Source organism: Trachemys scripta, chromosome 12 (assembly GCF_013100865.1).
Source record: "Trachemys scripta elegans isolate TJP31775 chromosome 12, CAS_Tse_1.0, whole genome shotgun sequence".
In the NCBI taxonomy this organism is placed as follows: Eukaryota; Metazoa; Chordata; order Testudines; family Emydidae; genus Trachemys; species Trachemys scripta.
The window spans coordinates 18,974,993-18,999,574 of record NC_048309.1 but is presented as its reverse complement, the minus strand read 5'-3'; the positions used below and the strand labels follow the sequence as shown (position 1 = coordinate 18,999,574).

General features: G+C 46.7%; 1 protein-coding gene across 1 annotated transcript in view; it reads left to right on the top strand.

Annotated features, from left to right (window-relative positions):
* JPH2 (junctophilin 2) overlaps window positions 1–23,492 on the top strand; it is a 62,963-nt gene extending 39,471 nt beyond the window's left edge. Inside the window, exons 3-6 of the mRNA XM_034787632.1 lie at window positions 2,411–2,529; window positions 15,743–16,665; window positions 19,488–19,585; window positions 20,718–23,492. Coding sequence (XP_034643523.1) covers window positions 2,411–2,529; window positions 15,743–16,665; window positions 19,488–19,568 — 1,123 coding nt within the window. The 3' untranslated portion in view covers window positions 19,569–19,585; window positions 20,718–23,492. The remainder of the gene's footprint in view (window positions 1–2,410; window positions 2,530–15,742; window positions 16,666–19,487; window positions 19,586–20,717) is intronic.
* Window positions 23,493–24,582: the final 1,090 nt, after the last annotated feature.

Here is a 24,582-nt window from a genome sequence, read left to right as displayed (position 1 = left end):
ATTTTGGACAGAAAAACAGTTTTCTACAATTTTTATCTGAGACAGCTCAGCTTACAAGCTAAGAAGGAAGATGATGGGTAAATGTAAGCAATAGGATGACTCCTGTTTCCAACATAAAGGGAGATGATTCCAGATACAGGAATTCTGAAGCATAGGGGGGATGTATATTGTGGTCATTTGCATGTTAAGAGTCAGAATGTCCTTCTAGTTCACAGGTATTTTACAGCATTGCTGAGCATGAAGTTTTGGGAACATGCTAGCCATTTAATTCTTTTCCATAATCTTTGCAACCAAGAATCATGGAAGTTCTCTCGCTTTTCATCGTAAAGAAACTTGGGGGCAAAATTTGAGCAGCCTCTTTTATTGCACCAGCAATATTTGTGTGCGCCAACACCCTCCCCCCTCATGCATATGTAAATGGGTATTTGGTGAAAGAGAATTAATCCTGGTGTCCTGGCTAAATTGAAACTCTGGTGATTACATTCTATCTAAAATTCCCTTTGCAGAATAGAGTATCTTTCCTCAGTTCCAGTTCTGAGATGTTGCTCTACCATTGTGTGCCATCAAACAGCATCTGTACTTCACCCCAAAGGGGTCTGTGTATCAGTGTGGGGAAAAGGATCACTGCATGTCACTTAACTAGCTCACAGATTATTGCAAGGCTGAATTAATGCTTGTAATTAATAGTATTCATGTTTACACATACAGATCGATAATCATACATCTAACTGTCCTTATGCATATAAATACATGTGGTTTTGTATATGCACATTTACATAGCCACGAATATGGATTGGTGTGATTCTGGAAGCTGCTGAAAATCTGGTCTTCATGACTGTGTTAGGAAAACAAGTATTCTTAGCCTTGGATGGAACAAGGTGGCTTGTGTGTGCACAGAATTGTTCTCTTCTGTTCTGAAGGCTCAATTTCATTGTTGAAGTCAGCTTCATACTTAGGGTGACCAGATGAGAGGAAGAAAATATTGGGACACATGGGAGGGAGGGGGTCACCGGCGGAGAAAAAAACAACAACAAAAAACGGAGTGCTGCCGGCGGAGCAAAAAAACAAAAACAAAACCTCACTGGAGTGTGAAATATTGGGACAAACACCTAAATATTGGGACAGTCCCGATTTTATTGGGACATCTGGTCACCCTATTCATACTAAACAGGCATCTTTGTTCCAAAGCTAGCTTAACTTCTCATGTGAAGATCATAGGGACCAAAATGCTAGGTATCTTAGCAATATCACAGACAGACAGATAACTTAGTTAGCCTTATGAAGCAAGCAGGAGATGTTTCTCTACAGGACTCAAGAAGCCAAGGTATGGAAGAGGAGACATCTGTGCCACCGTGGTGGTTTTCATATTACAAGGGCAGCTCTGGAGGTTGGTATGGATAGGGGAATCTGCCTGAAAGACTGAACTCTTGTTTCTTTTATGGTCACTTGAGAGGCACTCAGGACAGAACTTGCCAAACTTTGCCCACTGTTTCATGCTGAGATCTGCAGTTCCATAGCCTGCTCCTATTCAGGAAAGATGAAATTTTCTGTGTACCACACTTGAGATTTTTGAGGCTGCAATTGGCCCTTAGGCCATAATGTTGTTGTCATGTACATTGTATAAGTGCCCAAACTATGCAAGACACATATGAGGGCATGGTCCCTGCCCCAAGAACTTATAATTTTAAATACAAACAAACTGACAAAAGGTAGGGGAAAGGAGTGTTCCTTGGTGTTCCCTGGGTATGGAAATGGAATCCCATCCTACAGAATGCAAGGATGCTACATCTCGGAGAGGGCCTTTCCTTCCGTGTCCCACTACAGCAGGTGTAATTGGCTGGGGCACTCCTGCTCCAAGTCCCCAAGGTTGAAGGTGTGGAATCCATGCAATAGAGCTGTGACGTTTGTTAGCGTAATTACTGGCTAATTAGGCACATTTGCAAGCACTGTTACCCTATTATGCACAGGTAGGTGTGCACGTGGACGCACACTATGCTTAAGCAGTTGTGCAACTATCTTATTTGCCAGTCTGTTCCGTTTTGCTTGGCTGTCCATAGGCTGTGGATTTTCATTTCCATTGGGTGGCTTCTGTTTGCTGGCAGGTGGGGTTAGCTTAGTGCAGTGCTAGTTTGCCACCTGTCGATGGGTAACAATCATGTCTGTTTTTAACTACGTAATGGTGCCCAGGTTTATGGCAGTAGGGGTGGCAGGAAACATCCTAGGAAAATGACTAGTTGGCTGGTAAACTTTTCACTGCTCCTTCAGCCCACTTGTCAAAGGGATTATTGGGAAATGAGGTGCCAGATTTTTAATTCTTCAGTGTTCTCTGTGTAGCCCATGCCATGTGCTTGGGCCATGCTGATCATAGCTTCGGGAGATACTTAATGTCGTGGTGGTGTTTTCTTCACAGGACCTCCCATGCCAAAGCCAAGGCAGATGGAGCTGAGCAAGCAGCTCAGGCAGCTAACAGTGAATCGAGCGTAGCCAGGACTATGGCCAGGGAACTGTCTCCAGACTTCTATCAGCCAGGTAAGCTGGGGGAGCAACTTCTACTGTGCCCCAATCAGCAGGGAGAGGGAGGGTGCAAGAGGTACCGAGGCTGAGAAGAGCAGAGGAGTGTTTTGCGATTTCCCAGGGGGTCGAACGCTGCCCATTGGTACAATGTGGACTGGCCAGTTTACTCAGTGATACTGACCCAAGACACTTTCCCAAAAGCTTTTTGCTCCCCAGGTCAGCAAGGGCTAGAAATGACTTGGAGGAAAAGAAGCAAATAAAGAATTAAAGAAATTGGTGCTCGCACCCCGCCCTTTCTATAGGTCTGGCTGCAGATTTTTCTGGGCCCCAATTGTGTTCCCATAACCCACTGCTTGTGCACTGGGTGTTGGAGCAGTTCATCGTATGCAGGCCTGCATTTTTGAAGAGCTTTACCTTGATTTTTGTTGGTCCAGCTTTGCCAGAGGAATTCATAGTTTCATGTGTCTCCACACTGGACAGGGGTTGTCAGGTTTAGCTAGTTAATGCCTATAAAATGCGGTGAGAAAGTTACTACTGCAAAATATTATCATTCATTACTATTTAATTTCTTCTCACGGATGCAGATTATTCTGTTAAGAAAATCCTTGGCAGGCTATTTCTTGAGATCGAGCAGTAGGGAGTTAATAGATGTGATGTTTACTACTAGAACTTGGTCATAAATGCCAGAAACTTTCCCGAACTACAGCCAACTGGAAATGAATTCTTCTTACGTTTTGTAAACCTGACTTTGTCGACTGAGGGAGCAGATCTAGTGGCTAGTGCAGACAACTTGCAGTCCTAACTCTGACATCTTTCTCCTGACTTGTTTTGTTAACTCAAGCAAGTCACTCCACCTCTCAGTGCCTGAATTTACAAAGAGGCTTGGTGATTTGCCTAAGGTAATACAGGAAATCAGTAGCAGAGATGGGAATAGAACCCAAGTGTCCAGACTCCCAATCCCCTTCGTTAACCAGTAGGCTGTGATGCTTACTTCTCCTTTGGTTTGAATACCTTGAGAATTACACTGATCTCTGGTATTAACATGAAAACAGGACACACAGTAGGAAAGAAAAATTGCTCCTCTCCAACACAGAGAGAAATTCTGCAGGTTGAAGGAGAAAAATCCCCACAGATATCGTCCAAATTCCCTGCAGACTTCTGTTGTCCCTGGCTATAATAGCCGAGATACATCACTCTGTGGGAGGACTTCCTGGGTACCCAAAGCATGGTCAATTCTGTTGTAGCTGGCTTTAAGCTGGGAAGCACCATCACACGTTGGCATGTTTGTGAGCCAACATATGACGCTTCAGTTAACAATAGCTCATTTGATCCCAGCATGAGACTGTCAGCTGTCACTTATGGTTCCACAATTCACCCAGCACACACCAGGGTATTTATAGCATGCATGTAAGAGGAAATTGGAATTCCCAGTGTGGGATTTTTTTAAGTATATATTTAGATTTTTTTGCATCTGTGGTGATTCCATGATGTAATTTGTACACTCTTTGCAAAATGTCCCCCCCACCCCCCCTGGGCTGAAACAGCATGTCATTCCTGCTTCAAACCTCAAATGCTTGAATCAGCTAAACGCCTTTTGAATTTAGAGTTACATCAGATTCTTGCATCTTCTAATATTTTATTAGCATTCCTGTTTTCCTTCTTTTCTCTCTTTTTAATGCAAATTATGTTTTATTGAGAGAGTGGAGTACAGAAAAGCAAAATGATACAACACTACCAGGAAAACATGCATCTGTAAACAAAACTGTAATGGCCTGAATTTTCATTTACATTCAAATCCCTTTATACCACTCTGCCAGTTTAAAAGGGCATAAACGTAGCGTAACTGAGAATCTGGCCAACTAGCAATCAAATTCCAACCAAGTGTTATACAAATGGAATTCCTTCATGTCAATCTTTCTTATGTTAAGCTGTTCCTCTCTCTTTTACTGAGTTTTATTTTAAGTACGTGATTTTTAAATAATACAACAACCTCCAGTTTATCTGCAGACTTGAGTTTATGGGGATCAAATAAAGACCCAGAAATCACATGTACACAAAAGAGAAAATAAATGTCATTTATTCACTTTTGCATGGTTTCAACCCATGGCAGTAACTCCCATGACTTCTCATCATGTGACACATCAGTCATTTCTATTCACAGTGCTGTCTCCTCCGGATTCAGGCCATGATTGGTTGCACACATCTGGCAGTGTGATGTCTCATTGTAGATGCATCCTTCCCCCTCTGTTATGGGTGCGAAGTAGAGCTGGGTAAAAATTTTTGGATGAAACTTTTTGGCAATAGCAAAAGTTTCACAAATTCATGTCAGTTTTGTCAGTTTGGTTCAGATGGAAAAAAATCTGAAAAAGTCGAAACCTTTTACGTCAATGTTTTCAAAATGAAATGTTTTGAGTTTTTGGAGTCAAAATAACTTTTTATTGCAACAATTCTGTCTTATTTTTTTTTAAATGCAAAAACGTACAAGCACTGCTTAGATTAAAAACCAAACGTTTCATTTTGGATCAACCAAAATATTTCTTTCAAGCCAAAATGATTTTTTTTTTACTTTGCTTCACTGAAAACTCAAAAAAATTTCATTTTTGGTTAGACTTGAAACAATTTTTGTCCTGATTTTTCAGAACTATCAGTGAACTGAAAAGGCCATTATTTGCCCAGCTCTTGTGAGAGGAGTCCTGAACACAGCTATGTTCCCAAGGGTATGTCTTCACTGCAGAGTTAGCTTGGGGGATTGGGACGCAAGTCTCAGCACCCAGATTAGCCTAGCCTGGCTGTTAGCATCCCCACAGCAAAGCTACACCTATGTTACTGTGTCCTCACTGGTTCTGCACTTGACCATGCATCCCTGGGGACATATCCCGTGGTTCTTCTTCGAGTGCTTGCTCATGTCGATTCCATTCTAGGTGTGCGTGCGCCCATGTGCGCGGCCATCAGAGATTTTTGCCTCAGTGGTACCCAAAGGACCGGCTGTAGTGCCCTCTAGAGTGCCATGCTCATGCCGCGATTTATCAGGCACTGCCAGCCCACACCCTCTCAGTTCCTTCTTACCACCATGGTGGTCAGCCAGAGCACCTCTCTTGTCAAGAGCTAGCGGTTTCTCCCATTGGACTTCATGCCTTCAGGCCTTTGTTTGATTGTAGTTAGTGTTAAGTAGTTGTTAAGTGCATAGTTAGCTGATAGTTAAGGTCTCAGCGGGGACTTCGCCCCAAGCGGGGCATGCCCCGAGCTCCCAGGTTTAAGCCCTGCTCGGTCTGTGGCAGACCTATGCCTGTGAGTGACCCCCCCAACAGCTGCCTTGGGGGAATCACACATCAAGGAGCGTTGCCAAATCTGTAAGAACTTTTGGCCTCACACCCAGAAGGAGAGGGACATTCGCCTCAGGGCTCTCCTGATGGAGTTCGCTGTCCGCCCGGCTTCCGAGCCCTCTGCACAGGCCGTACTGAGTACTTCGGCCTCTGTGCACAGTGCGCCACCGGTGCCCAGCTCCTCTTGGCAACGTTTGCTGTTTCTTGTTGCTGAAGAAGAAGGCAAAGAAGCACCTGCCAGTGCCAAGCAAGAAGGCCCGGGGTTATCCAGTAGAGAGACCAGGCCTGTCCGCCAACCTTCTCCAGAGCAACACAAGCCTGCCTCTGCAGCTGGAGCTCTTAGCCCTCTTAAAGGTCCATCACTGACTCTGGTGAGCAGACTGGGACCCACCATCCTGCCTGCACCGTCGTCATCCCAAACCCAGGCGCAGAGAGAGCACAGTTCGCACTCTCGCTGATCCGCATCTAGACGTCGGTCTTGGTTGCCGGCAGCGTGGGACCACTCCCCCTTGTGTTACCAGTCTCCGTGGCACCATTCCCCCCGACGCCAGTTCTCCCCGGTACTGGGACCATTCTCCCCAGTATAACAACCGGTCACTTACTTGTGGCCAGCGCTCATCAGTAGCCACAAACAGCAAGCAGACCCAGGAGTCGACGGCTCCTTCCTGGTCGCTGGAGAGTGGTTCCTCTGGTTCAGAGGCCCAATTCAGCCCATTGCCTCAGTCTCCATGATGGGATTGGGCACCGGAAACTGCTCTGCCATCCACGGCACCGCAGTGGCAGCAAGGCCAGTGGCCAACATAGTGGCCATATTGGGGAGCATGGGGAGTTCTGGTGATGACAATGCCTCCTTCGCAGCATGCATCAGTGGCCGTGTCAGAGCGAAGATCGACAGCCCCACCAGCACCAGGCCCGGTACCAGAAGCTCGCTCTGAGGTCAGGGTGGAGGATCCGGTGCCCACCCCCAAACCTCCCTCTCCAGTGGCTGCCAAGCCCTCGGCGCCTCCACTGGTAGCCAGGGCCGCCTCCTCTTCTCCGGAGGAGGTGGTCGTGGAACGTTCCAGGGCCAGCCCCCCAGATGACTTTAAAGAACACCAAGCCCTTCTCAGGTGGGTGGCCGAGAACTTGGGGCTGGAAGTGCAGGAGATGGCAGAGCAGGAGGACACCCTTTTCAATGTCCTCTCAGCCTCTATGCTCCCCCGGATTGCCCAATCTGTACATGATGGGGTCCTCAAGATTGCTAAGGCTCTGTGGCAGACCCCATCCTCTACCCCACCCACCTCGAAACGGCCAAGAAAAAGTACTTTGTGCCGGCCAAAGGTTTCGAGTGCTTGTATACCCACCCTCACCCCGTGCTTGCTGGTGGTGTCAGCAGCCAATGAGAAGGACAAGCAGGTCCCCCCCTACCTCTACCCCCAAGAACAAAGAAGCCAAGAAACTTGATTTATTTGGCAGAAAAATTTATTCAACAGTCAGCTTACAATTTTGGGTGGCAAACCATCAGGCCCTGCCGGGCCAATACAATTTTAATCACTGGGACAGCCTCCAGAAGTTCCAGGACTCCCTTCCTTGGGATCAGACTCAGGAGTTTGGTACCCTGGTATAAGAAGGGACCGCAGCAGCTCGGCAGTGAGGGTTGTCGCATTGGCGGGGGTTATGCGACGCAACTTCTGGTTCCAAATGGCGGGCCTTTTCCAGGAGATGCAGGCCTCAATTCAAGACCTCCCCTTTGACAGATTTGGGCTCTTCTCCGATCAGATGAACACCAGGCTACATGGGTTGAAGGACACTAAGGCTACCCTTCGTTCGTTGGGCATGCAAGGAGAAGGGACACCGGGTTTAGCCGTCGCCGCCCTTCCTCCTCTCTCTCACCAGCCCAACCCGGACCTGCTAAGCACCCGAGGGGGCTAAAAACGATCGTTTTGAGGATGCACTCGAGAGCGATTCCCCAGTCAGCTGGGCGGATCCTGCCCATCCTTTCCTCAACCACCTTTCTCCCTGCCACTCGGCCTGGTCGCAGGTTACCTTGGACCGCTGGGTCCTGGACATAGTAGCTCAGGCCTATACCCTGCAGTTTGTCAATACCCCTCCTTCCCACTCCCCTGCTTCCCCGTCCCTCTCATGAGCAACTCCTGGTTCAGGAGATCGACAAGCTTCTGCAGTTGAGGCGGTTCCTCAGGACATGGAAGAAAGAAGATTCTACTCCCGATACTTCCTAATCCCGAAGGCCATCCTGGGGCCTCAGACCCATCCTGGACCTGCGTGGCCTCAACAAGTCTCTCAAGAAGTTGAAGTTCCACATGGTCTCCCTGGCCTCCATTATCCCCTCCCTGGATCCAGGGGACTGGTACTCCGTTCTCAACTTAAAGGACGCTTATTTCCATGTCTCCATATTCCCAGGACACAGACGGTTCTTGTATTTCATAGTGGCAGGGCGCCACTTCCAGCTTATGGTGCTACCATTCGACTTGTCCTCAGCCCCCAGGGTGTTCACGAAATGCATAGCGCCAGTAGCGCCTTACCTCAGACACTGGAGGGTCCAGATCTTTCTGTACCTTGACGATGGGTTCATCAAGGGCAGGTCTCTGGGACAGGTGCGGAGAAGCCTCGACCTGGTATGCTCCACCTGCAGCGACCTGGGCCTGTTGATAAACACGGAAAAGTGCACGTTAATACTGGTCCAGTGCATAGAGTTTATTGGAGTGGTTCTCAATTCCCGGGCCTTCCTTCCGGAAATACACTCTCAGGCCATGGTGGATCTCATTGCCCACGTGAGGAGACATCCGATCACCACGGCCCTCACTTGCCTGCGGCTGATGGGCCACATGGCAGCGTGCACGTACATGGTCAGGCATGCCAGGCTTCATCTGTGACCCCTGCAAATGTGGCTAGCAACAGTCTACGTTCCCAGCAGGCATCCCCTAGACCGAGCGGTCACTGTGCTGGACCACGTCCTCTCGCTCTTGAACTGGTGGCTAGACCCCAAGTCAGTGCTGCGGGGGATTCCCTTTGTGTCCCCATCACTGTCGCTCACTCTGGTCTCGGACGCGTCAGATCTGGGCTGCGGAGCCCACGTAGGCGAGCTCAGCACCCAAGGTCGCTGGATGCAGCACGACTTAGCTCTTCATATCAATGTCAGGGAGCTCAAGATGGTGCGCCTGGCCTATCAGGCATTTTTGTCCCACCTGAAAGGCAAGGTGGTGCAGGTCCTCACGGACAACAGTCGCAATGTATTACATCAACAGGCACGCGGAGCTCAGCTTCTGGGTCCTTTGTATGCAGAACGCCATCCACCTGGTGGCTGCTAACATACCTGGAACCAGGAACATCCTGACAGATCGCCTCAGCAGGCCTTCTCCTCTCACCATGAGTGGTCACTCCATCCGGAGGTGGTCAATCTGACGATGGGGGACTCCCCAGGTGGACCTGTTTATGTCCAGGCAGAACAGGAAGTGCCACGTGTTCTGCTTCATATATGCGGGGACAAGGGTTCCCTGTTGGACATCTTCCTGATCCCATGGTCGGGAGCGCTGATGTACACCTTTCCACCAGTGCCGCTTATCCACAGCGTCCTGCTAAAGGTGAAGCAAGACAGAGCGTGCGCCATTCTCATTGCCCCGCGTGGCAATGAGAATTACCAGCACTGGTTCGGCAGGCTGCTGAGTCTTTCGGTGGCCAACCCGCTGCAGTTACCTCTCCGTCCGGATCTGCGATCCCAGAACCACGGCAATCTGCTGCACCTGAACCTGGCGTCGCTGCACCTGACGGCGTGGCTGCTCTGTGTCTAAGCATGGATGAGCGAGAGTGCTCTGCAGCGGTCCAGCAGGTCCTGCTGGGCAGCAGGAAGCCTTCCACCATGGCTACCTCGGTGGCCAAGTGGAAACACTTCGCATGTTGGACCTTGGATAAGCGTGTTTGTCCTGAGGAGGCCTCGTTGCAGGACATCCTGGACTGTATGCTGCATCTAAAACTCCAGGGCTTGTCGCTGTCTTCGGTCAGGGTGCACCTGGTGGCCATTTCTGCATTCCACCCTCCGCTTCAGGGCAGGTCTGTCTTTGCCCATCCCATGATGGCACAATTCCTGAAAGGTCTAGAGTGCCTGTACCCACACGTCCGAGACCCGGTTCCCCCGTGGGACCTGAATCTGGTGCTCTTGAAGCTCACGGGCCCTCCTTTTGAACCCCTAGCTTCCTGCTCCCTCCTGCTCCTTCCCTGGAAGGCGTCCTTCTTGGTCGCTATAATGTCGGCACAGCGGGAGTCCGAGATCAGGGCGCTTACGTCGAAGCCGCCCTATACGGTCTTCTACAAGGACAAGGTCCAGCTGCACCCACATCCAGCTTTTCTGCCCAAGGTTGTTTCCCAGTTCCACATGGGCCAGGACAGTTACTTACCAGTCCTCTATCCAAAGCCTCATGCATCAGATGAGGGGCACAGGTTGCATACATTGGACTTCAGACGGGTGCTGGCCTTCTACATCGATAGAATGCGGCCGTTCCCTATGCAGTTGTTCGTTGCTGTCGCGGACAGGATGAAGAGCTGCCGGGTGTCAGGCCAGAGAATTTTGTCTTGGATCACGGCGTGCACCCGCCAGCGCTACGAGCTGGTGACAGTGCCCCCATCAGTGGTTGTGACGGTTCATTCCACTACAGCTCAGGCGTCTTTGGTGGCCTTCCTGGCACAGGTGCCGATCCAAGAGATCTGTCGGGCCGCCACCTGGTCATCCGTCCATACGTTCACATTGCACTACGCACTGACCCAGCAGGGGCGATTCCTGAAAGGTCTGCCGGCTTTGGCAGAGCTGAACTACAAGCTGCATGACGATGAACTCCAAGCCCACCTCCATGGATACTGCTTGCGAGTCACCTAGAATGGAATCGACATGAGCAAGCACTCGAAGAAGAAAAAATGGTTACCTTTCATAACTGTTGTTCTTCGAGATGTGTTGCTCATGTCCATTCCATTACCCGCCCTCCTGCCCCTTGGTCGGAGTTGTCGGCAAGAAGGAACTGAGAGGGTGTAGGGATATACCGCGGCATAAGTGCGGCAATCTAGAGGGCGCTACAGCCGGCTTTACCGGTACCAATAAGGCAAAAATCTCTGATGTTCACGCACATGTGTGCGCACGTACCTAGAATGGAATGGACATGAGCAACACATCTCAAAGAACAACAGTTACGAAAGGCAGGTAACCTTTTTTTCTTTGTGCTGAGAGGCTCTAGGAGTCATTCCCAGTTAATTATGTCAATTGTGTGAGAACTTGTCTATTCCCTGGGTGGAATCGTGGGAAAGCATCGGAGGACTGTCGTTACTTGAGTGATTTTGCCTGCATCCTCACTACAAGGTGAGCAGTTTCCAGCTTGAGTGAAGCACCCAGGTTCTAACCCACACTCTCAACCGGGCCAACCAGCCCAGACTTAAAGCACCTCCAAACACAGGTCAGAGGTTTTTTTGTGTGGACAGTTGGGGGGTTTGGGCTAAAACCCACATAGGGGCCTTGGTAATTGTGCAGTGAAGACATACCCCAAGAGGGCGGCCCCTCTTTTGTGGGTGCCACTCAAGTAGTTAGAAATACAAAGTGCTGTTCATTTAGACGGGTGCAAAAAGAGTGCCTACGTTGCCAGTGCAAATCGCACCAGCCCTTTAGTAAGTATTCTGCACAGTGTCCCAGCCAGTATCACGGGTGTAACTAAAAGGGGCAAAAATCCTGCAGGGAAAGGGCCTCGCTGAAATGTCCCACTTAGAGGCAGGCGACAAGGCACAGGCTGAGCAAACGCCGGAGAGTGAGAGAGGTGGGGAGTGCCGGCATGTTTGAATAATTCACACAAGAAAAATCAATCTCACAGAGGGAGAAGACGGCACCAGCTGAGAGGCGAGGAACCCAAGGCGGGTGGGGAGGCCGCTGGGCGCTATTTTGAGGAGACTGAACAACTGGTGAAATGGCCTCCAAATAATCTAGTTGCAGCCAGAAATAAATGGTCCTGAATGGGTCTCTTTATGATTGACAGGAGAGTGCAGGCAGGGCAGGGTGGCTAAAATAAATCCTATACTTCTCTCCTACCCCCACCTTTGGTAGGAGTCACCCTATACAGGCCAGAGTTAGCAGCATACTGCTCACACCACTGATTTTTTAGCAGGAGTCAATCAACTTCCAGGCCAGGCTCAAAACCTCAGTTAATACTTGGAGGAAGGGAGAAAAAGAGATTGAACGGCTAGATAGTCCACTGCAGGGAGACTGAAAGGCCCTGTTCCTTTGGAGCACATACTCTGCTACAGAGTAGAAGCCGTGATAGTCTGTATCCGTAAAAAGAACAGGAGTACTTGTGGCACCTTAGAGACTTAGATATGCATCCGAAGAAGTGGGCTGTAGTCCACGAAAGCTTATGCTCTAATAAATTTGTTAGTCTCTAAGGTGCCACAAGTACTCCTGTTCTTTATACTCTGCTACATATCTCTGTGTTCCCCAGAAGCTCTCAGGATCAGCAGTTGTAGGTGGCATGGCTTGAACAGGAGCCAAAAGCAAGCCAAGTAATTACTGCCAGTGGTTCTTGCTCTGCTGATCAGTCACAGGCAGCATGTTGCATTCGACGTTCAAAATGCAAACTGGACCCCTGGAGTATTTCTGTTCCCTGATCAGCTAAGCAGAGCTCTTGGAATCAGGTTTCTGGTCTGAATAGTCGGGATTACAAATGTAAAATTTGCTTTACATGAATGATATGCTTGAATAGTCCCTTAAAATTCACTGTCTCGGCCAGCACACTTGTTTGCTGAAATACTGGCAGAAAGTGACCACAAAAGGGCGTGAACTCAGAGTGAATAGAGTCTTTTACTCAGATGAATAGCCACAGACATGTTTCACTTAGGCACCCACCTCTAATTAAATCCGGGTTGTTTGCTCTAGTGTAGGCAGGATTTTTTGGCAATTGTACTAGACGAAACAGACTCCATCTTCTCCACTACCTCTCAGAAGGATTCTTAGCAGGGGTGTTGGATTGGGACCATGTGGAGAGGAAGGAAGCTGCAACCAGTGGGAACATGATGTGGTCTCCTGCATAGGGCACTAGGGCTCTGCCACTAAACTGCTATGTGACCTTGGGCAAATCACTTCCTCTCTCTGTGCCTCTGTGTCCTCTCCCACCCTTTGTCTGTCTTATCTATTTATACTGCAGGTGCTTTGGGCAGCGGCCGTCTCTTACAATGTGTATGTACAGCACCTAGCACAATGCCGCCCTGGTCTCAGTTGGGGCCTCTAGGCACCACGGTAATATCAGTAACAATAACCACCCTCCTGTAGACCAGGGGCCAAAGTACCATCCCTGCATCCTCACCTTTGCCTGCTGCCCTTTGACAACTGGCATAGGCCAACGACTCTGCCCTATTCTGTTCAGATTCCTGCACTCTGCCCCCGGTATCGCACCTTCCAGCAGTGCTTTAAGCGATGTGACCACGCATCTATTTGCTGTTTGTTTTTTTCATCATCTCCCCACAGGGAGAAGCGTGTGCAAGGCATGTTGGGTTGGTAGGGTTTTGTTGTTTGTTTTAAAGAGGCCAGATTGTACTACTGTACTTCAAAATGTAAGCAGGTTTGTTTGGTGGGGACTTGCTGTGCAGTCTTTGTGCAGGGCTACCGAGAAGCAAAGATTTACTGATAGCCAAACAATGATCTAAGATGTGTTGACACCAGCAAGTCAGATGAGGTCAGACGTCAGAGTGAAATCTAAAGCCCGGAGTCACCTTGTGGAATTGTGATGGGTCTTTGCTCTGCTGTTCTGAACAGGATCTCCGTGCCAGAGGTCACTTAGCTGAACATTGCACAGGTCTGCAGAGCCAGGCTTCATCTACACACTTGGCTGTCACAGCAGGCCCTTTTGCCTGGATGACTCATTTGGCTTTCCCTGTACAGGTGCAGGGAAGTCCAGCCAGGGAATGACTTTTTGTTTTGACCTGTTTTGCTCCTTGTCTCAGTTTTCCCTTAGCTGCCTGTTTGAAGGGCAGTGTCAGAGATAGAGATAAGTGTCTGTTTCCAATGTGTGGTGAATCTCTTCTGAAAACATACTGTGATTTTAGGAGTTTAGATGTTTTGCAGAAAATCCAACCTGGCTCTTTTCACATGAGATGGTTAGAAAGTCCTTTCTTTAGGCAAAGGGAAATCAATGCATGGAACACATTTCTAGGGCAAGTGACTAGAACAAAGAATATAAGAGTGAGAGACATTCACATTTGTTTCAGAAGGAGGGGAGTGAAGGGATCTGACAGGAAGGTGAAGTTGAGGCTATGTCTACACTGATTTTCCACTCACACTTGCTGTCATCATGCTAGTAGCGGCAGTCAAGGCACAGCTGAGCCGTGTCAAGTACAAACCAGTGGGTATGTACTCTTCACAGTCAGGACTCTGGGATCCTATTCCAGCTCTTCACGTGACTGACTGTGTGACCTGGGAACATCACCTTGTATCTCTATGCCTCAGCTTCTCCATCTGCATAATGGAGAGAACAGCAGCTACCTCACTGTGTTTCGACTGAGCTGCGATTGTGATGCTGATTGTTTGTAAAGAATATTTTGCTTCTTGGGTGAAAGGAGTGAAAGGAGCTACAAAGGTGTATGGGAGAATTTTTATTTCCCTCTCCCTAGAATAGCAGGGATTTTTCTTTAGTTGACAGGTTTATTAACAGAGAGGGAGAGAATCTTCTCTTGGCCTTTTCAGTGTTTCCTTTAACCCGGAACAGGGTGTCATCTTCAGTAAAAGTCCCAGCTAGTTAAGTCACTCGGAGAAATGCAGCAGGACTGTTTAGCTGCTGGGAAATGCAACAAAAGGCCGGTTTGGGAGGAACTTGAATGAAATACAATAATATTCTCTAAGTGGGAAGAACCTTCTTGTCGTTCTGCATATTATCTATTTTTTCAGTGGAACCCTGCAGGGTCTGTGTGCCGGTTTCAGATAGGAATGTGTTGAATCACTGACTGGTGCCTGTATCAGACTGGCCTTGAAGAACACAGGATGAATCCATAAAATCAGGGCTGTCCTTAAAAATATAGTATGGGTGGTACACAATCTTCCTGCTGGGTCACATCCAAACTATTGTCCTAGACAGTCTCCCATGGAACGAGACAGTCCCCATAAGTGGGCTTCTGAATATTTTAAGGTAAAAGCTTAGTTACTTGAACCTGGTGCTTTATATAGAGTCCATGTCAGAAACGGCACATGGCCGAGTACAGGCAGGAGGCCTGCAGGAACCATCCAGCACACGCAGAGTGAGTTACGTTACCTTGACCTGAAGAAGAGCTCTGTATAGCTCAAAATCTTGTCTCTTCCACCAACAGCAGTTGGTCCAATAAAAAATATTACCCCACCCACTTTTTCTCTCTTGTTTACCTTATCCTAGGCTAGGATCTTGGCAAAGTGACAATGTAGACATTACAGTCTGTGAGCAGGTCCTGCTTCTAACTGAAGAGAGCAATCCTGGCCAATCCAACTAGACTTACAGGATCTTTCCCATCTATAATGTCTATGATTCTGAAAACCCTCTGTTCCTGATTTTCAGATATTTAGTTTGGGAGGTGCAAAATTGGGTCTGTGATGCATATTAGTAGAGAGAATCTAACTTCCTGTTTGTACCTACAAATCAGGTCATTTGATGTGTAGTATTTGCACCTGCAGTGAAGTGCAGACACAAAAATGTAGGTGCAGTTTTATGCAGGCACAAACTTGCACCCTCAAAAACAGTTGCCAGGTCATGGAGCACCAGAAAAGTAGGTCCCTTGTGTTCCCACATGATAACAAGAATGGGAAGGGGCCCTTAAGCATGTGTTCACGTAGACCCTTTAGCTCATGAGAACCAAGAGGCAGGCAGAAGGTGACCAACTACTCATAGAGGATGCTGAACATCTCTTCCTTTCTTCTCCTCCAGGCCCTGAGTACCAGAAGAGGAAGCTGCTCCAGGAGATCATTGAGAATGTCGAGAATGTGGCGAACATGGAAGCAGTACTGCCACCAACCAAATCACCACCACCGTCAACCCCTCCAGAAAACCCTCAGCTCCAGGAGAAAGACTCTGACCACCGCAAGGAAAATCCAGCCCGAATGCCATCTCCGAGTCCTGCTGGAACGCCGCCGGAGGCAAAGCGGGCAAAGCAGAGTTCACAGAGGGATGGCTTCCTCAGCCCTGGCAACTGGAATGGGGATCACAGCAGAGACGGGAGCCTCACAGGAAGTAGGCCCAGCACACCATCCAATGCACTGTTGGCACATGGGGAGAAGGCAGCAGCCAGTAGCAGACCTGCCTCACAGAACTCCATTCGGCTCAGCAATACCAGGACTTCAGCAGACCAGATGGAGATCAAGCCCCTTCAGAGGATAGTGCAAGAACCTGATGTCGAATTATACCAAGGCTATCACAGCTATGCAGTGAGGACCTCCCCAGTCACTCCCCCCTTGGACTTTGAGGAAGAACCATTCCCTGTCCCCAAATCACCTACCAAGTCGGTCTCCCCAGAGCCAAGAACTGACGTGAGGGCTATTGAACACAAAGCCGAACTTCAGAGGAGGGGAGGTACACCCATCACTCAGCAGGAACCACCACCTGAAGAGAAACCAGTGCCCAAAGTAGAATCTAAACCAGAGCAGTCCGCGCCAGAGCCCAAACATAAACAAGAGCTGAAGCAAAACCATGTAGCCGAGTACAAGGCTGCCGTGAAAACAGAAGCTACAACTGAAGCCAAGCCTGAGCAAAAGACTGAGACCAAGGCTCTGGCTAAACCTGAACCTGCAGTGGTAGCTAAGAAGGAGCCTTCCCCTGAAGCAGTGACGCAGGAAGTGGATGAATTTGAAGAGGTGATGTTACATGGTAGCCTTATTAGAATGGGAATTTTATGCGTGTGGGGCCAGATTTTCAAAGCTGCCTTTGAAATTGTGCATTCTCTTGGGGTGGTTGCACACCTCTCACCAATTTGCATGTGCAAGTGTGGGTACAAAATCTGCACATGCATTTTGGAAGGCTGGTTTGAGAGTTCAACTTCTAGTGAAGCATCTTGCCAGTATCTTGGTTAACTGGAGGTAATTTAAATGTAATATAACTTTAGATGAGACCAGCTGCCCCAGCGTTTCTTCTGGCCTTAAAATCTATGAAACTATGAAAGATCTCTGGGATCGTTTTATCCATGCCTAATGCAAGGTTTTCGCTAGCGACCAGGATGGCTCAGGAGATTGGGAATTGACCTTTCACCTCCAGTTCACTGGTTTGTATCTGGAACAACTGGGCAGTGAATATTAACAGGTGAACTTCAAAAGGGTCTGAAGCTTTAGATACTTAGAGTTTCAGAGGCTTCTTCAAACCTTTACGGCCTAAAAATTAGGCTGGAACCCTCATAAGAAGCGGCTTTCCCAGTGTCTGCCGGGTTAAGCTGGACCAGTAATACCACAAAGATGGTGTTTCTCATCTGATTTAAAGATAGTTCTGCTTCCAGTCTCAGGTGAAGGAGGTGCTTGGAATCTTTTGTTACAAATATTAATTGTTTTGACTGTCATATGAAGTTTGGGTTTGACTTTCTGCCTCAAGGTTTGGGTGATTGAAAGGGCGGGTTCTTATTTTATCCTCATTGGCTTACCTCTTCCTAATCAAAAGCCGTTGTTACCACCAGATGGGTTGATGGCCTGTATCAAGCGAACCGTGGTCTAAAGCCGCCATAGTGGCCTAGTGGACGGATGCCCACATCACAAAACCCCTGTCCACATAATCTATCTAAGGTACTTTTATGGCCCTTGTTGCCATAGTACCTGAGCGCCTCACAATCTTTTTACTATATTTAACCTCCCAATGTCTCTGTGTTATTACAGATGGGGAGCTGAGGCACAGAGAGACCAACTGTGAGTTTCAAAAGTAACTGGTGATTTCACATGCTTCAATTTGGGGTGCCTCAACCTGAGATAATGTAAAGGGCCCTCATTTTCAGAAAGTGCTGAACACTCATCCCCTGAAAATCAGGCCTGTTTCCAGTATCTCAAGCTAGGCTCCCCAAATTTCAGACACTCAGCATCATTAGTTGCTTTTGAAAATCTTGGCCTAAGTGACTTGGCCAAGGTTATACAGGAAGTCTGTGGCAGAGTGGGGAATTGAATGCAGGTTTTCTGTGCTCTGGGCTACCACCCTAACCACTGGACTGTCATTCCTCCCTGATAGTGGGACAGGCCCCCTGCCCTGAAATTGGGATTTTAATGGCGATATCCCATCTCCTAGAACTGGAAGGGACCTTGAAAGGTCATCGAGTCCAGCCCCCTGCCTTCACTAGCAGGACCAAGTACTGATTTTGCCCCAGATCCCTAAGTGGCCCCCTCAAGGATTGAACTCACAACCCTGGGTTTAGGAGGCCAGTGCTTAAACCACTGAGCTATCCCTCCCCTCATCCCTCTGAATGTTCCCTGAAGCTCCTGATTGTGTTCTGATGCCAGGTTTAAGTTTGCCCACTAGAGAGGAAGGCGCTGGCCAGCAGATCAGGATCCCAAGTCCTGGGGGCAGTTGAATCTGGGGTTGTGGTTTGGGCTCATGGCTTGAAGGCAGAAGTTTAAAAGTTATTCTGATCCAGTCTGAGGCAGCCCTGATGACAAGCATGTGAGGGTGACTGATCATTACAGCCTCAGGTTACTGTATAAAAGTGAGAAGGAATCCAGTTACTCTTCAGCCTGAAAGTAATATGCATTCAGTTTGATGATTTTCGTTAGCAGCTGCTTTCTCCTGCCCCAGTTCAGGTAATGACCTTCCTTTCCCCGGTCATTGTAACCCCAGCTGCTGCTGCAGTCTAGCTATGCAATTCACACGCGTGACACTAAAGGGACCAAAATTGATCCACAACTTCTGGCTTTTGTGCAATGTAATCATTTACATGCATCCAGTTCCCTTTTGGATCTCATAGCCATTTGTAAGAGGGGTTGGTTTGTTTTTTCTCCCAAAGTAACTTTCACAGCCAGTCCTGCCTCTGGATGAAAAAGAGATTGTCACACAGAAAATTATTGTCCAACATTGTATTTAAAATGTTCCTTTGTCTCTCTCTATTCCTGGAATAGTTTTCACACATCAGATGTGGGTGTGTAAAATAAGCGTGTGCTTCATCTCTCTCTCAACCTACAAGGAAATTAAAATTGTTTTTGCCCAGCCCCATGGCAGTGTTGGAACATCAAATAATACAATAAAACAATGACGGAAAATCAATATAACAAGAAAATGGCTTTTCTTTTCTCAACATGCTATTTTCTCTTCTAGTCCCAAATTAAGACAATCTAACAAAAATAAAGTGTTTTTCTTCTTAAAAACAGCAACATTGCAAACATGGACAATTTGTGGCAGAGGCAATGGAATTTTGAAAAACAACTTGAAATGAATTGTACTAGTTGTTTGCACAAGTCCAGAGAGACTGACATGGTCTTTTCAGGCTGGTCACATAGCGAAGAAGATTTAATCAAAGGACAAGAGTGAGAGCTGCTGGATACTCAGTACTTTTGAAAATTAGGCCAGTTATTTAGATGTCTAGACTTAGGCACCCATTTTTGAAAGAAATTGGTTTAAAAGTGTCTTTTGAATTGGGTGGTAGCTCAGGGAACTGTAGATATGTCTGCATTTGAATCATGGCGGTTAATACTTTGCTTTGGTTTTTTTCCCTTAGGGACCTAACACAATCATGATCTGCATGGTCATCTTATTGAATATTGGTCTGGCCATCTTATTTGTACATTTTCTGACATGATGTGCTCCTCAGTCAAGGTAAGATCGACATATACATGGAAATGAAACACTGAAATGAGTTCAGTGGGAAAAAATTCCCTGCTCCTGTTTTGAATATATTTCCTTAAAGAAAGACTCCAACTTCTTCCTTTTTAAAATGGCCAACTTTGCCGGCTGCGCCAATAATTCACAGCCAATAATTTATTCAATAAGTGTCGCCTCTTTTTGTGTTTGCAATTAGTTTGCAAACCAATAGGGATTCTCAAATGTATTCATTATCAAAAACATTAGTTGAAGAATTTTTGGTCAGTTGTTTTTTCATGGGGGTGGGACTTTGTTTTTCAACATTCAAATCTGAACTGTTTTGACTGAGTGTAAGTCACATGATATATTTTTAACCTCCTTCCCCCACCCCAGTTAGATGAGCATGACTTACAGAGTAAGATTTCCAGCTGTGGTAGAGCTAGCCTGGTTCAGATTAGGGTTAAACTAGGGATCAGAGACTGGTCTGGACACTGAATGGGGATGAAGGTTTAGCTTAGGCTTGGTGGCATTAAAATCTTGCACACAGTCCCTGTGAGGCTACAGGCCCAAACTGTAAATCTCTCATAAGTTCACACAAGCTTTCTATCATCTTGGGCTGAAAATGTGCAAGAAAACTATTGAATTTTCACCCTAACCTTAGTCCTGACTTGGCCTCAAGCCTGAACTAATGCTCACAGGCCCTTCTTCAGCTCATGCCCATTCAAAGTTTGACTCAAGCTCCTGTTCTGTTGGGACGACCAGTAGCTAAAACAGCTCAGCTAAACTCTGCTTTATTTAGCTTAATGTATTAATCATTATTCCAACGGTGTGAATGAAACCTGTGGGGGGAAATACATTAATAGTCTTTACTGCCTTTTGCAATAGGATAAACAGCAGCTCTTAGCGGCCAGGTTTCAAGTTCATTCCAAATCTGCCCACAGACAAGTTGCAACATGTGAAGCATGTGTTTCGGTCTCAAGGACTGAGCCTAGCTTCCTCCCTTATAAAGGATCCAGGCAGAAAGGGACATGCGATCCTAGCACACTCCCTCTGACCAGAACCTCCTCCTGCTCTCATACAACATACCTAGGAATGGCTGTACATATTGCTCTTCACTAACTCTTCCATTGATCTTTGCCCGGAACAGGTGTTACCATTGATGTAGACCATGGACCTTGGCAGGGATTAAAGTCTTGGACATATGGAAACATCAAAGAGGAGGACTTTAGAACCTAAAGTTGCACCATAAACATGAACCTTAAAATAAAGCTTTCAGATTATCTGGTTAGCATCACTGCTCCCAGTTGGTGGGTGACTCTCCAGTCCAACAAAAAGAAGCCTGGGATTTTTGCAACCCTTCCTCGTTCTTTCCTTTGTAGGAACTAGCCATTGCCTTAAAGTGTTCTCACCAAAGTCACTGATCGTGCCACGGAAGAGGGATTTATCTGTAGTTGTAGAAGCATGTACATTTAAGTGCCCTGTGTTCTTTGACTCCCTTGAGGGACCCCGCGTCAGAGATTTTCCCAGAGAATGTCAGTAAACGCAAGGAGATAATACAATGCACACGTTAGCCAGGAACAGTCATAACAGCCAAGCCAGAGCTGGGGATGTTCAACCACTCCCCTAAATCCAAGAGTATTATCAATCCACTGTTAGCAAAAGCCTTAGGCTGCTTCCCCTGCTGCTACAGAAATGGAGTTAAAGTATTTACTAACAAGGCATAGCCTTGAGGGAACCCATAGTTGGAAGGCAGTGAATCTAATATCATCCAAGGTGAAGAAACCAAAAGTGTTTCCTCTCCTGGCTTCCGTAATAATTTCCTGCTGAGGGGCAACTGAAATTGGGCTGAGTGTAAAGCCAGCTAGCATCCTCAGACCAGATAGCTGGATCACACACGCTGCTGCTGAAGAACCAGTAGGCAGGTTGCATTGCGTTGTACATGCTTGACAGATGGGCTAATCAGTGGGCACTTGAGTGGGCAAATACTAGCAGATGGAGACCATGTCCGCTTAAGGACTATGCAGCACACACTGGGTCTTGTTGCTGAGAGATGTCCACGACACCAGCAGTTAGATAGGATCATTTTGCAGCAAATTACTCCACAGCTGTAATTTATGAAGAAATATTTGGCCTGAATTCCTTTGTTTCAAACAAACAAACAAACAAACAAACAAACCCCAGTTTAAATGTTGCATTCAGAACCTGATGTAAGTTGCTATTAAATGAGGCAACTAGCTGCCAAATACAGAGATGCCATTATTGCGCATCTCCAGTCCAGTGTCTTCTCTCACTCATCCTTGGGCTGCAGGCATGGCCTTCCGGCCTTGTTGTTCCAACAAAAGCGAATGGATTTTCCAAACAATCATATGCAGCACCATTCAAATGAAAGAGGTCAGGTATTTTTGTGAGAAAACAAAACAAGGGATCCAGTCAGACTCCAGTGTATCTGGGCCTCCGGCTGAAAAAGGCACAGCACATAGGCTTTAACCAGCAATAAAATAAAGAGGGGACAATTCTAGGCGTTGTTCTGGTGTTCTAGACATAGAGGCCTTAGCGATATGTAATAATCCTTACAAAGAATTACAAACTGACAGTCCGACTGTACTTTTGTAATGAGATATTTCCTTCACAATATGTTCTGACCCTTAGCAATACAAGCATACAAAGATGGCACAGATGAAGTTACAGTTTAGTGAGACTGAGTGCTTGGACAGTTCTTTCTTTTTAAAATCAATATGTATTTTGTATCAATTTCTAAGGTATTTTAAAAATGTATTTACAGTAGATCATGCACCTCATGTACCCTGAAGTCCCACAGCACAGTACCAGCTGGGAGAAAATGAGAGAGAGAAAAGAATGGCAGAAAACTGATGGATAAATGGAAAAATTAAAACAGTTCCAAATGCCAATCTGTAAGGATTTGAGATACAATGTGGCAAATGTGCGGGGGTTAATACAGATTGGAGACACGGGGGTAAAATCCTCTGTGCAGTTTAGGTATAATTTATCAGTTGTTAAAGATAAAATTCAGATAAACAGGAGTGATAGTTCTTTTCTCCCCCTTCCCTCCCCCGACCACATTTATTTTGTGACTATATTTAGCTCAGGAATGTTGCCACAGTAGCACTTACATGGTATTAATTGTGGGAGGAGAAATTAATTTGATCCCTGTCTGGAAACCATGTGTCTGTTCCAGCCCTGAGAAAGCAGAGAAGTATCTCTTAGGAACTTTCACAGAGCACAGGGGGGCAGCAATTCATCTTTTTTGAACCTGTCTTCTTTTTCTAAATATAAATGTATTGTAAACACCAGGCTCAGTTGCTTTGAAATTTTATGACCCATTTGCTGGCACTTAGTTGCCAGCTGTACCGTTTCAATATGCCTGTTGCTTTTTTTAACCACATATATGATTGAGAGATCTAAGAGATCTTCATTTATCTCTAAGCACAAAACCGGATCTTGTAAAAAATGCTAAGGCGATTTCTCTCCCAGTTTGTATGCATGTGATGTGCACTCAGTAATGTGCTTTGTTCCCAGTAATGTTCTGAGAAAAGTAGATAGATTTGCTTTTATAAACAAAAGCCCTAAGGGGCTACATGCGCATATATATATATATATATATATATATATATACACAGAGAGAGAGAGAGAGAGAGAGAGAGACAGCCTCTTAGGGCTTTTGTTTCTTTAGCTGCAAAGTAACAGATTTACCTCAAACTGCATGCCTTCAAAAATGACTAGGATATTTTGATAAACTTTTCAGGTCTTACAAAGATAGAGATACATTTCATTCTTCACAGGACTGCCTTCTTCACAGATTTTGCAAGATGTGTACTGTCCATGATCGGTGTAATACCGGCCAGAATTTTAAGTCAGTTCTGCTGGATTACGTGCAATAATAAACAGTTATCTGCTCACTTTATTTATTGTGTATTTTTAGAGTCAAAGACCGGGGAGGGTGTGTTTAGGACATGGTAACGTGGCTTCCTTACTTCATTTGTTAAAGGAATGCTTAGGATTGTGTGGCCCAGAATTTGACTTATAACACCTGACTTCGTTCCCTTACATCTGTGTGAAAAATTCATGGCTTTTTTAAGGAATGCTTTTTCAAAACACGTGTCAATTCTGGCTTTTAAAAACTTTGATGTCAGCAGCCCAGCTCCCATTTAGAATTCTACAATTAAAAAAACCCATGCATGCTGCCCACTGCTCACAAGTGAGCGCACAACACTGTAACAAATCAGCGCACACAATTCAGCATTATGGCGGAGACCCTACAATAACAAAGCAGGGCATGCTGCCCACTGCTCACGAGTGAGCCCACAACACTGTAACAAATCAGCGCACACAATTCAGCATTATGGCAAAGATCCTACAATAACAAAGCAGGGCATGCTCCCCACTGCTTATGAGTGACCCCACAACACTGTAACAAATAAGAGTACAACATTTCAGCACTCAGGGAAGAGACCCTTCAATAAATAACAAGCTAGTGTGTGCAGATCTTTGCTCATGAGCAACCTACAGTAACCAATTTATGAACACCTACAGGTACAGTAGAGGGGAAGTCATTGTACTTATGGAACCGATTTTAATTTCAAGGAAGAACTTTTCAAAAAATGGGCAACTTTGAGTACAGCCCAGAACGGCAATGTCACTCGAAGGGCTGGGGACTGGGGTGGATGGCCTGGGAGCACTACAGAGGCAGCCTACACTGCCCATTGGCCCGCACACACCCCTCAGTTTCCCCTGCAGTGTTATTCACTGGCTCCAGAACACTCGCTGCCTTTCTCAGCTGAAGGGTTGGTTCAGCCTAACGCGGGTTGTTGGTTTGGGAGGGGGACAGTTTGGGAGAAATAAAGGAGACTCTCATCCCCATCAAGACATATCTGAAAGCTGTGAGACGATATGCATGTTACTGCAAGGGAAAGATTCCAAACCTAATACCCCGCAGAGATTCCAGCCCAGAAATACCAGCTCCAGTATAGAATGGAGAAGCTGTAAAATAACTC